This window comes from Mastigoproctus giganteus, chromosome 7, assembly GCF_048544385.1.
Source record: "Mastigoproctus giganteus isolate SK-2022 chromosome 7, ASM4854438v1, whole genome shotgun sequence".
NCBI lineage: Eukaryota > Metazoa > Arthropoda > Arachnida > Uropygi > Thelyphonidae > Mastigoproctus > Mastigoproctus giganteus.
The window spans coordinates 202,841,824-202,858,727 of record NC_143581.1 but is presented as its reverse complement, the minus strand read 5'-3'; the positions used below and the strand labels follow the sequence as shown (position 1 = coordinate 202,858,727).

The following is a 16,904-nucleotide window of genomic DNA, read 5'->3' as shown; positions in this document are numbered from 1 at the left end:
GGATGATATTGTGTCTCACTCAAGCGATACCTTCAGTGAAAAAAATATCTCGATTAGAATGGTTGCAATGAATTCCTATACATCAGTCCACCAAGAGGATTGGCAGGCACAGACAACCTGTTCCAAGCATGCGTTAGTCCTTACTCAGAAATGGGAATTGATACGTCTAGAACAAATTAACAGTGTCGTTTTCAGCACAAGGAGTCATCTTTGCTGCTATTTTTCTTAATTTAACCCAAGGCCATCTGATATCAGTACATCGTTTATCAATTGCATATAATCTATGGTAAGTTTACCACTTTTGTAGGATGATCGAGTTTCCGAGAGTTAGAAACCGTTCTACTCTTCCTAAACCATGATGTGATAAAAGCGCAAAGTTTCTCCCAACCAAATGGGAAGCATTTCTCAACTTTAACCATTCATCGAATCTAATAAGCCTTTTCCATCCGGTGTGATACAGAAGCGAGGCTATCAACTGCGCTGCTGCGAATGCGGATTGGAAGAGATCCGGCATTCCTGTTCACCTGAAATTAAAGGTAACAAGTGTCTCTTTATATGACGCTGTTGTAACGCGATGAAAAATATTTTAAATAGTATAGAGGAGGAGGGGGGGGGGGTGATCACTTTAGACCTTCAGTTTAACATGTTGAAAACCGCCATAGTATCACTATAACATGCAAAACAGCGCGTCACCATAGGAAGTTGCGCCGCATAAACACATATAAAAAGGTAATCATCAGCTAATTAATCACGTTAATTAATGCAAACCCTAAAAAACTAAACTAATCGTAAGGGTAGAACGAGCATGAAATATAAATAAACACATACTATGATAAATGGTGAAGTTGACATGCCAGTTAGAAATGACTCACAGATGGAAGGGCATCACTAAAACTATTAAATGTTTTAAAGCATTTAGAACACTTAACTAAGCACGTAAACCTTTCATCGGTTAATTGATGGCGTCGGCAGACTAGAAGCCCCTCACAAGCAATCTGTGTTTGCTTTGGGAGACTGATACTGACAAAAATAAAGAGTTGAAGGGGGGAGGAAAAAAAGCTTTATGATGGACATTGTTTATTTTTCCTGTAATTTTCTTTTAATCTTAATAGCGGATAACCAACTCCTACAACAATGTCCAAAACAGAAATGAAATTGTTTTTCACTTTCGTTCTCTGTTATTCTCGTAATTATCTTGAATTTACTTGGAAAAATACTTGCTACAGAATTATTCTAAATAACGATAGATAGAATAACGATACAAGATGTATGTGTGTGTTAGCGCTTTTACTGATTATTTTTATACTTTAATTTTCATTAAAAAAAAAGAAGTCAGGTTCACTTTAAAAATTGTCAGTTTTTTAACATTTACATAAAAAAGAGGCTGAGGTTCTAGTCGCTACTTCTTTCATTTCATTGGACTTATCACGATAAAAAAAAAAAAAAAAAAAAAATTAGAAAACACTCGAGCATGAGGAAGTCCGCACAAGACAGTGAAAACTGAACTTCCTCAAATAAAATGCAGTTGTCGAAAAGATTTTTCTAAGCGATCCAATGTTTGCACGCGTTTAAACGTCAGAGTTGGCTAAATAGTATTTTCCTCTTTTTTTTTTTTTTTTCTTTTTGTGTGTCCTCGTATAATAGATATATTATGCAGACTTATTTTGAAACAATCAGGAAACAAAATATTTTGAACTTGTTTAAGGCTTTCATTTTTATTAATATTACTAATATGTGTGTAATAGTAAATAGTATTATTATTGCCGACCGGGCTAGCCAAGTGGGTAAAGTACCTGCCCGGCAACCCAAAAGGTCGCGGGTTCGATTCTCGCCTCGGGCTTGGATCAAAGTACTGCAAAAAAAAAAACCTTGGGAGGTGCAATATGGCCACAGAAGCCGATGCGCCAACAACTACCAAATCAAAAAAAAAAAAAAAAAGTATTATTATTTATACATTATGGTCGTGGGGTTCGTTTGCCTAAGCAGTGTACCTGGTCCATAATACCAACTAGATTTCTTTTTCACTGCACTCTATTTCCTTTCATGAGTTATTTTCTTATAGTTATCACACGCACAAGATTAAAATTATGTACTAGAGTTAAGTTCCAAAATGGCTCACTTCATAATTGCAGTGCGTTATTTTGGGCTTTTGTAGATGGGAAAACCATGTTTACTAAGGTTTAGAAATTGAATTTGGAATGGACAGTGTTCAGACTGGAAAAATGAAGGTAGAAAAACATTGGTTCCAAAAAGTGATACCTGGATACACTTTGTGCTGCATGCGACGATATGAAAAGTACTGTATATCCCACAACATAAACAGTGATGCACATGTTATGAAAAGGGATGTAATTACAGTACCAAGCAAATGTCAACGTGGGACTTTAAAGTTAAAGATCGAGCTCTGCCTTTCTTGCATTTTGGGAGTACCATCTTAAAAAATAAAATAACTTAAGAACAGTTTGCGCAGTCCCAAATCTTTGTGAAAAATGATGACGCTGTTTGAAGACATTAGTACTTGGTGTAGTTCCTATCAGAGGATTCTCCCCCCCCCCCAACGGCAGCAATCGATGTTGAGGAAAGCGAAATTGTTGTGGCCAATGTTGTTACACGAAATGCACACTCAGTCACTAATGCTATTCCATGGGGAACAGTCTACAAAATATTTTGATTCCTTCTCCAATGGTTTCCTTACATATCCATATGCTGTATCATTTAACTCCATCTGATCCCCAACAAAGCGCCAATTTCATCCTATGGTTTCTAGCTAGGATGGAAGTGAATAACATTTGACCTTGGCACACCTGAAGGATTAAAAAAAAAAAAAACCCTGTATATTAAGGCCACCCAAATATTTAAATTCATATGCCGTGGTGTGTCTTATGTCTGAATACTGGTTTGAATACCCATAGTTGACATCTGTTATCTGCACCGGTAGCACAGTGGTATTGTCCTCCCCACAACGGGTGGTAAAGGCCCGGGTTCGAATTCCGTCGATGACGCGAGGAACTTTGATGGGCTTTTCTTTTTTCACTCCATGGCTGAGTTAGTCGATCTCAGGCCTAGTAGCAAGGTTTTCCTCCAGAAACTTTTTTTTTGTCCGGCAAATCGGCCAGAGAACACAATAATACAGGGTCCAGTCACATTATTTAGACTACCTACCTAGTATCCAGAATATGCACCTTTCACAGCATGCACCACAGCCCAGCCACTATGGGAAGGGCTCAATAAGTCTGTGGAAGGTTGCTTTGGGTATCTGTGACCATGCAGAGACTGTAATGCTCCCTGGAGTTTCTTGGTGGAGGATCCATCTGTCTGATGTGTCAATCGAGGTGGTCCCATAGATTTTCAATTGGGTTAAGATCTGGGAGAATTTGGTGGCCTGAAGTAGCTTGAAGTCTTTGTCATGCTCCTCAAACCCACTCATGGACAATTCTGACATGCCATGACGCACTGTCTTGATGATAGATACCATTGCCCCTAGGGAACATGTACGGGTGTACCTGATCGGCGACGATCGATAGGTAACCATTTGCATTCCGGGTGCCCTCCAGAGGTATCAGCGGACCCAAGCCATGCCATGAAAACATTCCCTAGACCATAACAACAGCCTGCCTTCTGCCAACAATCATGTCTGTGTGTGTTCTCAAAGGTTTCACACCTAATACACCACTTTCCATCCACTTGGAGGAGCAGAAACCGTGACTCATTGGAGATCACCCATTGCCACTCAGCTGGGGTCCAGTGTCAGTATGGCTGTGCAAATTGACTCCATTTGTGATGAACGGCCGTCAGCAGGGGTGCTGTCACCAAGCGTCTGCTCCGGAGCCCAATGCGCAACAGGGTTCGCTGCACTGTCATGTTGAACCGTGGGGCCACCTTTCTGGTGGCCCCACGGTTCATTTGGACTGCCAGAACAGCAACAGTAGCATGTTGAGCGGTCCTGACCTACAATTTCAGCTGATGTTCACCTCTGGGATCAATGGCACTTCACAATTGGGTCTTCAAAACTGCCCCATTCATCCAGTCTTGATACACTTACACCACTACAGCATGTGAGCATATCACAAAGTTTGCTGTTGCAGAAATACTGGCCCGATAGCTGATGATCATACCTTTTTCCAGGACTGATAGGTTGCATGCTTTGACCATGACAGAGGCTGTTGCCATGTTCACGGATGCCAAACATCAAGCCTTATATGCTTGCGGTGAGTGAACTTGACACGTGTGCTGTATGATTCACTAAGCATGTGTGATGTCTGCATTGGGGGGGGGGGGTCATAATATTGTGACTGGACTATATATATAATGGGTATATGTAAGAAATTACTGGGTGACCCTAATATACTAGTTTAGTTTAGTTGACTTCTATAGGAAATGTCACTGATGCTTTTGATCCTTTTAAATACCTACATACTACTGTTCTGGGTGGGTTCACAGCAAACTTCACGAGTAATTTGGCCGTTTCTTCAAGAAGAGTATGATTTGGCACACAATCATGGAGCAGTTATGGGAAACTGCTAAGGTGGGCTCCAACACCATGTTTTTGTACTTTGAGTGAGAGAGTGAAAATGAGTGAGTTGGGACAAAATTTTTTTAATGCAGGAGAGTTGCTGCCACTGTGGACAGATTACTGTCAACACAGTCATAACAATAATATATCTACTTTTTTTTTTTGTACTTGTTGGTGCATCGGCTTCTGTGGCCATAGTGCACCTCCCAAGGTTTTTTCAGTACTTTGATCCAAGCCCGTGGTGGGATATGAACCCGCAACCTTTGGGTTGCCAGGCAGGCACTTTACCCACCTGGCTAGCCCGGTCGGCAATACATCTACTGACTTCTCGGGTATTATTGATGCATCAAGGCTCACTATGTCCAAAACCTTTTACAAGCCTCAAAATTGCAATGAAGAGAAACACAACCTGCATAGCATCCCACATTGACCTTCCAAGCTAACTCAACTTAGGAATGAGTGAAAAGAGCTCACAGGGAGCTACAAAAAACATGTAGATGGTGTGGTAGTAAGAACATCAGTATCTAAAGCCACGTTGCATGGTATATAGTGTCTGTAAATTGAGTGTGTTCTGTGGACAAAAAACCCGAATTTCCGGGAGATAAAAACCATGCTAACTTCACCTGAGACTGGCTAACTTAGCTGCTGTGAAAAACGCCCATAAAAATTCCTCTTACCACTGATGGGACTTCAACTCAGGTCTTTTCCACCTGGTGTTGGGAAGGACAGCGGTTCTATCAACTGTGCTACCCACAAGGGAAGAACATGTAGCTCATCCAAACAAATATAGAGTTGCAATTCAAGAATCCACGGCACCAGTACTTCAATGCCATATACCACAAAAAGCAGAAAAAACCTTCGTTCTGAAGGGAATTCCAATCCCTGGGGGTATTGTCTACTAAGTTATCTGCAACAGCTGATTGGCAGTGCTGCTATTATCAACTATTTAAACACCAGTATTTGGGGCAATACCATGGGCATCTGTAGCCGAGTGGTCAGGAACTGGAGTCAAGTAGCACACGCTCTTTGAGTTGGGGTTCAAGCCCCTGACTGCTAAATACTGTCGATCTACCAACCAGCACTGGACCAGCATGGCAGATTACGGTCCATTTCCCTCAGCATGAATTGTTGAGGCGGCTTCCATCCTGCAGTGGGTTGATAATGGATACAGTTTTTACCATGGGCGTTGGCTTGGATGACATTATTGTTCAGGACAATCTGGCTATCGACATAGAATGCCAGCTGAAAATCATTCAAGATAACAGTAGCTACCAAACTTTCTGAACCACCCTTCACTACGGAGGAAGAAGCAGTTAAATGCATCAACAAAGGGCAGGTGCATGGTGGTGACCTCACTGAAGGTGAGGCTTTCTAGCATCTCTGGCCTTACATCTTATTGCTCTTTACAATGCATCTCTGAAGGTCCACTCAACCAATCTGAACCATATTATTATATTAGCCATTTGGTGCAAGGAAGCCTGAGGTTTTTGCTGCACCATCCAAAAAAAAATTTCTGCATTACACTCTGTGTGTGTGTGAGAGAGAGAGAGAGAGAGAGAGAGAGAGAGCGCGCGCGCCTGGGTGTGTGTGCCAAGCCCATACTCACCAGATGTAAAGCCTACTATCCCATTGCTTTTCTCCCTATCTTGTGGAAAGTGCTGGAGTGGCTCCTGATTACCAGACTGAGTCTTTAGTATTCTATAGCTAAGGTGATCAGTAGCCATGTTTTGGCTTGAAGAAAGGGGCTGCTCCACCAACCATGCCTTAACACAGTGGTTTTCAACCTTTTTTTCATAACGGCACCCCTAATTAATTTATTTTATTTTGCGGCACCCCTACTCAATTTTTTGCCTGTTAGATCCGATTCTCTCTCTCCCTCTCTGTGATATTAAAAAAATATATATGATAGTTACTACAATAATATAATTATAAAAATTACATTTCATAATACAAATTATATATTATGAAATTATTATATATATATATATATATATAGTATATAATAATTTTATTCTTTATATATATATAGGTACTAAGTAAACATCAATTATCGATCACCACAAAACTAAAAAGATACTGTACACCGTTTTATACTGAAATAAACGTATAAATTAAAAATAATAAGTTTAAGTAACTTTAACCCAAATTATGTGGCACTCCTGGAATGTTGTTTCAGCGCCCTAAAGTGCCGTGGCACCCTGGTTAAAAACCACTGCCTTAACATCTTAGAGAGTGCCACTTCTACATATGTAAAAGTGGCATTGTTCAGTATTCATTGATTTCTAAGGTGCTTTCAACCCTGTATGGTGGCTCGTTGAGGACCATGTTCCACGGCGATGGGCACACAATCAAATTGGAGGCAACCCCTGGTGATGGATGGGTCTGGAAATGTCATGAAACCAGATCGAGATGGTCATTTTCCTGTTGGAGAAATAACTCCAACTGGAGACAGTGAAACATCATTCTCTGGAACAGCCAGCTTTGCACACCCTCCAGATGACAAGCCCTTCTCCAGGTGGGATCTGGTAGGCCACAGCCTTCCTTCTTTGTGACTGTTTTGCATGCTGTACATATCATGTAAACAGTCACTATAACTCTGGACACCAACTTTCACATTGGCTTTGCCATTACAAGGCAGAATCATTTGTTGGAATTCCTCTTAGAACTCCACCCTTCTCTTTCAGCAGACCTGGACTTTGTCCTTCCAGGTAGGATATTTTGCCAGCAAGCTCTGATCTACCAGACTGTGGTGTTTATTCATGAAGACAAGCAGTGACCCAGGGTTTGCCCTGGGTCAGATGGCTGGTTGTGGACTTGACTCCTCATACCACAGACTCTCTTCTTTTGTTTCATTCACTCCACCCTGCTGAAAGAATACTACCTTCTGTGAGATCTCCCACTCTGCTCAGTTCCTTGGTGATTCTGGAGCCCTTCCAGAACAGGATGTTCAATGATTACTGTAACCATTCTGGCATTCCCCTGCCATCCTTTTCTTGGCACTCCCCTCTATGTTTAGTCTTTTTCACTGCCAGGGGGTAGTCTTTTCTCTCATCATCCCCTTATCTTATCTGTTCTTCTCTGTCCTGTTTTATTCCTCTCATTAGGCTTCCTCTGCTCTTATCCTGGTCAGAGCAAGCCCAGCTTTGTAAAAGTCCCTATATTGTCCTGGTTCCTCATGGATAGGGAGGTACCTTCCTTGGTGATTGCCCCTCCCAATAACTAAATGGCCAGATGATCGTGACTCGGGGTACCCAACAAAACTTACTCATCGAGCTTTGAAGTCTAACATTTTCACAGTGCCACTAAGTGCGGTTTGCAGGAACTACTGGCAGCACATAACAATGTCCACTATGTGTCAAGTATCATGAGTTATGTTGTTCATCTAGCCACTTAGCTACCAGGAGGCATGATTACCAAGGAAGCAGTCTCCCAGCTTGTCCATGGGCACAGGGAGCCTGGCTAGGATAGCAGTGAGCACTATATAGACATCCCCATCTTGTAAAGCCAGAGGGAGGGAAGGTCAAAAGGACACTCACTGGATAGCCTCATTTCATTCACAACAGGAATGTTGCAAGCCCGAATGGGAAGGTCAGTTGGGAGTGCCCCGGGGCAGACCCAGGAGAAAATGATGTGAAACCTTTAGTAGTATATGGGGGCTGTGAAGAAGGGCACGGGGAGGGAAGATAGTGTTAAGAGCAAATGCCTGGACTCCATTCTCAGGCATAGATTCCTTAACTTCTTTTTCCCAGATCACTCTTAGAACTATTTTTGTATGGGGAGTCATTTGCATATTTCCAATTTGCTGCAATTGCAGATGAATAAGCATTAACCTGATTAACTAATGATTTAGTGACTTCCATAATGGTTTCTTTCGGTATAATTGGAGATATCTTTGGCTCTTTATGCTTGTGTGCTTTTGTCCCATTATCAAATTCATACAGTTCTAAGCATGGGTGCCAGCAGAATATTTTGTTCACCAAATTTTCGAATACATGCAATATTTTAATTAAGTCAAGTTTGACTGATTTATGTGTACAGCCGTGCCAACGTTCCGTGATCGGTGGGAGAAAGTACTTGTATTTTTTTAATGTTTCAATAAATTACTGAAAATATTAAAAAATGTGTGTTACTTCGAAATGCAAAGGTGGTGCACTTGCACCATGCTTCTAAGTAATCATTAGCTAGACTAACAGCCTGTCTCCTTTAAAACAATAAATATTCATTTATTGCAAATACAGCAAGCCCATCACAGCACTAGGCTAGGAGCATAAATTTAGTACAAGGGAGTAAATATAAAAACAAACACATAGCAGAATTCATATATACATTAATAATGATTAAAACAAAAAAAAAAATTGTGTAAATACAGATGCAAAGAACCTGTTCAATTCATTTAGCTCTACTTAGGGTCATTGATACTGAATCTCTTCCTCCCTGTAGTATCCTTTGTGATAGCAAAGAATTATTTGTTCAAATAAACAAAGAATTCATTTTTTAAAAAAATCAAAAAAATCTTCCTAAGCCTATCTTTGTAATTAATCTCATTACAGACCAATGGTATACTTTACATAAGCTTGTTTTCCTGATAATCTATAACCATTCCCATTGTGGTATTAATTTTTCTTCAATTGTTTGGTTACTCCTTTCAGTTTAAAATTTGATTCATATTGTTTTAAAGATATGGATTATTTGTAGAATATAGGGATATTTCTGGAATGTATACATCACTTATGAATTGCTTTCCCAGGTAGCAAGGTGGTTATAGTGGGAAAATTTAGCTGTTTATATAATTACTTAAAAGTGATAAATTTTGTTCAATAAGTAGTTATAACAGACCTCATCATTCTCTATTTTTTAATTTAAAAAATAGTAAGTTACAACTTAGAGTATTATCATCAGTGATTTCGAAGTGAATATCATATTTGCTTTGTGGGTGGCTTAATTGCCAAGTAAGTTGTGATAGCTTATATGAAGGCTTGAAAAACAGGGTTGATGCCCTTGAAGAAATTAAAATGAGATCCCTCACAGCAGTTTGCTGATCCTACAGGAAGTAGCTGTTGCCAGGTGACTTCTTTGTCAGGAAAGTGGGAAATATTTTATAAAAGGAATAGATAGAATAGGTTTAGAATCTGCCTGGGGCAAAAGTTGATGGCTTAGAGCAGCTATCTTTTAAAGGAACAAAAGGTGATATTTTACATATTGGTACTAATGATATAGAATAGGAGATGAGGATTTATTTAACAATTACATGGTAATGTTGAGAAAAAGTTGCAAGTTGGATTAAATTTGAAAGTGTCTGACCTGATAGGAGGGAGTATACAGTGAGAGCCATGCCAATCAATTTGGCCCTGCAGAGACTGCAAGGGTATGGGGTAGAATTTTCAGTGTGGTCTGTGCTTGTACAGGAAAGACTGTTTTTACAGGATTGGGATACGTGTAAATAGAAGGGATGCAAGAATATTTGCTGATGCTATCGAGTCAATGTCAGGTGGGTCAGAAAGCTGATAGCTTCAGGGATACACAGACTAATAGCAGCTGCAGGCAGAGGGGTAAGTGCATCTTGCACCATTTCTATCTGTTGAAACATGCAGTAGCCTGGAAAGCAAAGTGTCAGGGATTATAGACCTGTTGGGAGGTCCTCATGGAATAAGCAAATACATGGGTTATGTTAGAGTTATTAAGAGTAAACACAGCTGTACACTAATACTAGACGCATAGCAAATAAATTTAAAGTACTGGTTAAATCATCAGATGCGGGCATTATACGGATATTGGAGACATTCCGACATCAGGGATGCAGAATTTGAATACGGAGAGTGTGATATAAGCAGAGTTAACCCTCTGTTGCTAGTATGGCTTCTGACAGATGCCATACTAGCAATGGAAGGTCAACTATGCTCACTAATATAATCTAATTGGGTATACTATGAATCATGAGACATTCATTTTTTTTTTTTTTTTTTTTTTTTTGTGGCACTTAGCAGATCCCAGGTGAGCAAAAACTTTTCTTCCAGGCAATTCTCATTCTATGAGATTTGCAAGATGCCTGTGATGGGTGTCTAATTGTTTCTGCAGAACTTTGATTTCACCATCGAGATCAGCAAAAAAAATAGTTCATATTTTATATTTGCCATCTGGGTTTCATTCTCCCAGATTGAAACCTAGACGATCACAGGGGTATTGAGGTCATTTCTTTGCTCAAAGCCCATGATGTAAGAAAGTTCATGTGGATGAATGGATCGATGGCAAATTAAGTATTAACATTGGTTTTAGTTTTTAGCATTATTTTTAACTTTTAGTATTAGATTAAACATAGGCAAATATTGTACTACTGAATTGTGCATTAATCTGCCTGTAATAAAACTGAACAATTCGTGCAATCTCATATAATTCTCTTGCAACTTCTGTTCCAGGGAAAATAATGGAGTAATTGGTAAAAGAAGTAATACAGGATCATCTAGACAAGACCACAATTGTACTTTAGACACAGCATGTGTTTGTTAAGGGAAAATCTTGTCTGACCAATTTGATTGATTACTATGATGTGGTCACAAAGGAACTGGATGCAAAGAATAATCTTCATACTTGGATTTCAGGAAAGCTTTTGATACTATTGCACGTAAATGACCACTTTACAAATTGGAGCAGGGCAGAATTCAGGGCAAGTTGCTGCTGTGGATAAAGGGATGGTTGAGTGAGAGTAGGCAGCAAGTGGTAATCGGTGGACATTACTCTTCATGGAATTTTGTTCATGAAGAGACAATAATCAAAACTCACAAATAAAATAAAAATAATTTATAACATTTTTTAATATAAGAAAAATGGTCTTTTCACAAATGTGTTCATAATATAGTGAAAATAAAAGGTGACATCAAAAAGTGAACAATTTTGAATATTTATTGCTGATTTTTAATGTTATAAATGATATAACTTTATATGAGTGTATGACAGTGAATGCTAAACGGAACTTTTATAATCCAGCTGATGAATTGATTAGGTATTTTGCATCAGTCTTTACTGACCAAAGATCCTTCACCTTAGAGAGGTTGTGCAAGTGAATTTGAGCTATATGAAATTACAGATGAGTGTTTGTTAAAAAAATTTAAGCATAAAAGCAAGTAAGGTTCCTGGAGTCAATGGCATATACTCAGTAATTTTGAGGGAGACAGCCAAAGAGTGTATGGAACCATTGAGGTTAATTATAAGGGCATCATTGGACTCAAGAGAGATTCCTTTGGATTGGAGAAGTGACAATGTATCGCCAATACATAAAGTTGGTTGTAAGAGTGAAGTCAGTAACAGATTAGCATTAGTAAAGGCACATTATGCAAGAAAGCAAGCTTATATAGCACCAGCCAAAAAAAAAAAAAAAAAAAAACCTTCCCATTTCACCCATCCACTCCCTCCAAATGTCTGCTAGTTCTGCCTTGAATCTATTTAAGCTAACTGCTACGACAGACGAAAGTTTATTCCAGCAATCAACCTCCCTCTGGCTAAAGGCAAACTTCTGCACATCCATCCTACAACTGTCTTTCCTCAATTTGAATTCATGCTCTCTCAGATGATTATTCTGAGCAAGAGGAAGAATCCTGCTGACCGGGCTAGCCAGGTGGGTAAAGTGCCTGCTTAGCAACCCAAAGGTCGCGGGTTCGTATCCTGCCTTGGGCATGGATCAGAATAGTGCAAAAACCTTGGGAGGTGCATTATGGCCACAGAAGCTGATGCGACAACAAATAACAAAAAAGGAAGAATGCTATCAGCATTGAGCATGCTCAAACCATTCAAGGCTTTATACACCTCAGTCAGGTCATCTTGCAGGTGCCTAGTCTCCAGACACTGTAATTTGCAAAACTTAAGCCTTTCTTCATAAGAGCAACCCTTTGTTCCATTCACTAATCTTGTTGCCCTTCTCTGTACTCGTTCCAACAGCTCTACATTCTTCTTAAAATGAGGCCTCCAGACCTGTATACAGTACTTAAGGTGTGGCCTGACCATTGCCTTATACAAGGAGATAATCACCTCCTTATCCCTGCTAGAAAAATTCCTGTATATTATTGACAAGACACCATGGGGTTACTCTTGCAGACCATCTGCATTGCTCAGAAAACTTTATATCTGCCTGCACAATTACCCCCAGGTCCTTTTCATTCTCTACCACTGTCAGTGTAGTACCACACAGTTGATACATTACTCTGGGGTTACTGCTTCCCATATGCAGTACTTTACATTTGTCAATGTTAAACTTCATTTGCCACCTCTCAGCCCACCTGCTCAACTTTTCTAGATCCTGCTGCAGCAGTGTACTGTCATTAGTGATTAACAACCCTGCCGACTTTCGTATCGCCTACAAACTTGGACATTAAGCCTGATATACCATCATCAGTATCATTAATAAATACAGAAAACAGCAATGGACCTAACATTGAACCCTTGGGGATTCCACTAATAACATTAACCCATGAAGAGCAGTGTCCATTGATTACCACTCAACCATCCCTTTGCCTCCAATGCTACACTGCTCCAGTTTGTGTGGCAGTCTTCCATGTGCAACAGTATCAAAAGCCTTTTTATGATCCAAATATATGATATCAAAATTATTCTTTGCATCCAGTTCTTTTTGTGACCACATCATAGTATCCAATCAAATTGGTCAGACAAGACAAAACCATGCTGTGTCCGAGCTATAACTGAAGTCTTGTCTAGATGATCCTGCAATGCTTCTTTAACCAGTGCCTCCATTAATTTCCCTGAAACAGAAGCATCGCAGATGTGGCGTGTAATTACTTGTCGCCCTTTGATTCTCCTTTGTGGATTGGGGTCACATTTGCACATGTCCAGTCCATGGGTACCTCCCCTGAGTCCAAGGAAGCTCTCATAATTATGGCTAAGGGTTTGCTTACTTCCTTTGCTGCCTCCTTTAATATAACTGGATAGATTCCATCCACCCTGGGTGCCTTATGTTTATCTTCAACAATTTCTGCTCCACTTTACTCTCAGTTATTACAAGATAGTCTAGCTTACTATCAGGATTTAATACACCTCTGGCATTCCCCTCCCTGAATAACTCCTCATGTGTGAATGTAGATGCAAAATATTCATTTAGTTTGTTAGCTACCTGAGCAGGGTCATCAACAGTTGAACCATCGATATTAGTCTGACTTCAGTGGCAGGGAAAGTCTTAGAAGTTATAATTACGAGTGCAATCCAGGGACATTTAGATAGATATGGTATTCTGAGTATAGCACATGGTTTTGTTAAGGGAAAATCTTTTTTAACTAATCTAGTGTGCTATTGATACAGTTACTCATGAGCTGAATGCAGGGAAAAATTTTGATAGTGTTTATTTGGAGTTTAGCAAAGCATTTGACTTTGCCTTATACAATAGCCTCTCATGAGAGGCTATTGTATAAGCTGCAACATGTTTGGATTACTGGAAAGATTTTAAGAGGATGGCAGAAGGCAGAGGATTGTGATCAACAGATATTCTTCAGATTGGTGTAAGTCCAGAAGCGGAGTCCGCTAACGATTGATTCTTGAACCACTGTTTCTGATTTTCATAAACTGCATACATTGATGAAAGGATAAAGGGCATGATATCAAAATTTGCAAATGACAAAGATTGGGAGAGTCATTAATGACCAGTGCTAAGCAGCACTCCTTCAGGACGACTTGAACAGGCTTCAAGAATGGTCAGAAAAGTAGCAGCTATGTTTTAATGCAGCAAAATCTTACACTTAGGGAATAGCAACCCAAAAATAAATTATATATTTGGTGGGGTTGAATTAAAAACTGTAGAGGAAGAGAGGATCTGGGAGTTATGGTATGGGCAGACATGAAGTTTTCTGAGCAGTGTAAACAGGCGGCCAGGAGAGCCCATGGTGTCCTGTCGATGAATTGTCAAACCTTATCCTGTAGAGATAGGTAGGTCATAAACCCACTGTATAAGGCAATTGTAAGACCACATTTGGAATATTGTGCCCAAGTATAGAGACTTCATCTAAAAAAAAAGACTGAGTTTCTTGAAAAGACCCAAAGACAGGCAACTCGCACAGTGATATTGGCAAATGCAGACTGTGCAAGGAAAGACTTATGTGAGCTGCAGAGCTTGGCAACCAGGTACCTTAGAGAGACTTGATTAAGGTTTATAAGGCTCTGAGAGGAGTTAGTAAAATGAATGGCGGCAAAATTTTCACTTTTATAGAGAATTCCAGAACAAGTGGCCATAAATTCAAATTACAAGGGAAGAGGTTTAGACTAGATTGTAGCAAGTATTCTTTTGGCTAGTGAATTGACTACTGGAACAAGTTGCCTCCACTGGTAGTTGAGGCTGACAGTTTGAAGGAATTCAAAGGTCAACTGGGTAGTTACCTACATGAGGAGGGAAGTGCATAATTTGTATTTTCTTAAAATTTTTTTTTTTTTTTTTTTTTGGGCCTGTGCAACAAAAGCCTGTGGCTTTCTTGCACTATATGGCTATACTAATACTATTTCCTATTCTAGGTTTATCTTTGTTATTACTAATATAATAATATTTATTGAAATTTTGTTATATACATAGACTATTTACTGGTAGTAAATTTTATTCTGATAAGATTTATTTTCTCTTAGCCGTTCCACGTGTACCACTGGACTTGGATGCCACAACAAGGATGTTGCAGCTGTATTGGGGAAAATAATGCATTATGAATGCAAGGTAAGCAAGATTATCAAATTTGGCTACACATTAAAATATTTCTTACTGAATGATCCTTAAACTAATTTAATATTGTAATTCAGTCTGTGTTCTGTTACAGATAATCACGTATTAATTGCTATGAGAGAAATTTGAAAAAAATAAAACTAATTATAATAAATCAACAACTGTAATATACATTTCTTTGCAGTTTTCATTGAACTCAAGAGAGAACAAAAAGAAACGCTGGTTAACTGTATCAGTTATCTGGCAGCCTACTGAGGAATTTGTTATTTGGTTTTTTTTTTTTTAGGAGCATTAGCAACTAAGGCCATATTGCTCCGGGAATATGCGGTGGTCGTTTCCTGACCTTTCCGCATCCGCCGTATTTGGTAGTGATGGGCTTGAACCCCGGTCTAATCAAAAAGCGTGTGCTACGCACTGCTGCTCCTTCCCACCTGGCCACGGAGGCGCTGAGGAATCTGTAATCAGTTATGAGAATTGTAACTGAGTTTGAAGGAACTAACTTACAAATTAAGTGAATTCAGACAAATTAATAAACTAACAAAGAATTTACACTAATGAGGGAATGTTTCTGTAAAATGCCCTAGTTAAAAATATTGAACACTTTGCTGTTAATTGCAAAATAAAGTACTTTCACTATAATTCAAATTATTGAGAATTTTTAGGCAGAGTAGCCATTCAAATAAAAATATAAAGAGCACTTCATATATGTGTATGCACTTGGTACTAAGGGCTCATAATACTGGTCAAAATCTTAATACTGGTATTTTTAATTTATGAAACTGGGATACCAGAATTTTTCTTCATTTACTTCTGACTTATAAAGTGAGTCTGTTACTGCCAAGTGTATACTATGAACCAAATAAAGCTGCTGTTCGGCATTGATTACTTTACCAAATTTGGTCATAGGTGATGCACCATCAGTTATTCAAATTATGTTTTTAGAAGGACAGAGAGCGTATTCACCTATTTATTTATTTTTCTCTACAAGTTCTAAGAAATTCTCTGCTGAGATAATACTGTACACACTCATTAGCCCAATATTCCACAAAATTCCCCCAACAGGGTAAACATTTATATTTAAATACAGTAAACCCCCGCTATTTGCGGTATCTGTATTCGCAGTCGCTGATTTAATATAAAATGAAACCAAAAAAAAATGTGAAATTTAAATCAATCACCGTGAACATTTTCTGCCATAAAAAAAAAAACATGGACGTGGCTAAAATTATCTTTCCCAGTCAAAACAGCACTCAGTGGGTGGTGGGAGAGGGGTGACAAAATCGCGAGCATGGATGTTTCTTGCTAATCCTTGTTCAGTACGTGTTATGTGCTTGTCATGGAAGGTTTCGTCGTTTGCTTTTAATTTATATGCTTATAAATTTATCAATTTATAAATTGATATGCTTACAAAAGTGATAAATCTACCGGTTTGCAGTGTAAAACAGACTTTTTCAAGTGTGTTAATGGAAGAAAGTGACTTTATTGTGGACAAGTTCTTTCTAACCTGTACAAAAATATGGCTACAAATAACAAGGGAAATGTGAAAAGATCAAAGAAGGTGATGACATTAGTGAATAAAATTGAGTTATTAGATAAAATTTCTAATGGTGAAAATGTCTCCTCAGTGGCAAAACATTATAAAATCAATGAGTCAACGGTACGATCAATCAAGAAATCGGAAGAAAAAATCCG

The 16,904-nt window shown here is 39.0% G+C and overlaps 1 protein-coding gene across 1 annotated transcript in view; it reads left to right on the top strand.

Moving 5' to 3' along the window:
• Positions 1–15,212, top strand: part of LOC150083598 (protein vein-like) — a 335,175-nt gene extending 319,963 nt beyond the window's left edge. The window contains exon 6 of the mRNA XM_090378538.1: positions 15,122–15,212. Coding sequence (XP_090234664.1) covers positions 15,122–15,189 — 68 coding nt within the window. The 3' untranslated portion in view covers positions 15,190–15,212. The remainder of the gene's footprint in view (positions 1–15,121) is intronic.
• Positions 15,213–16,904: the final 1,692 nt, after the last annotated feature.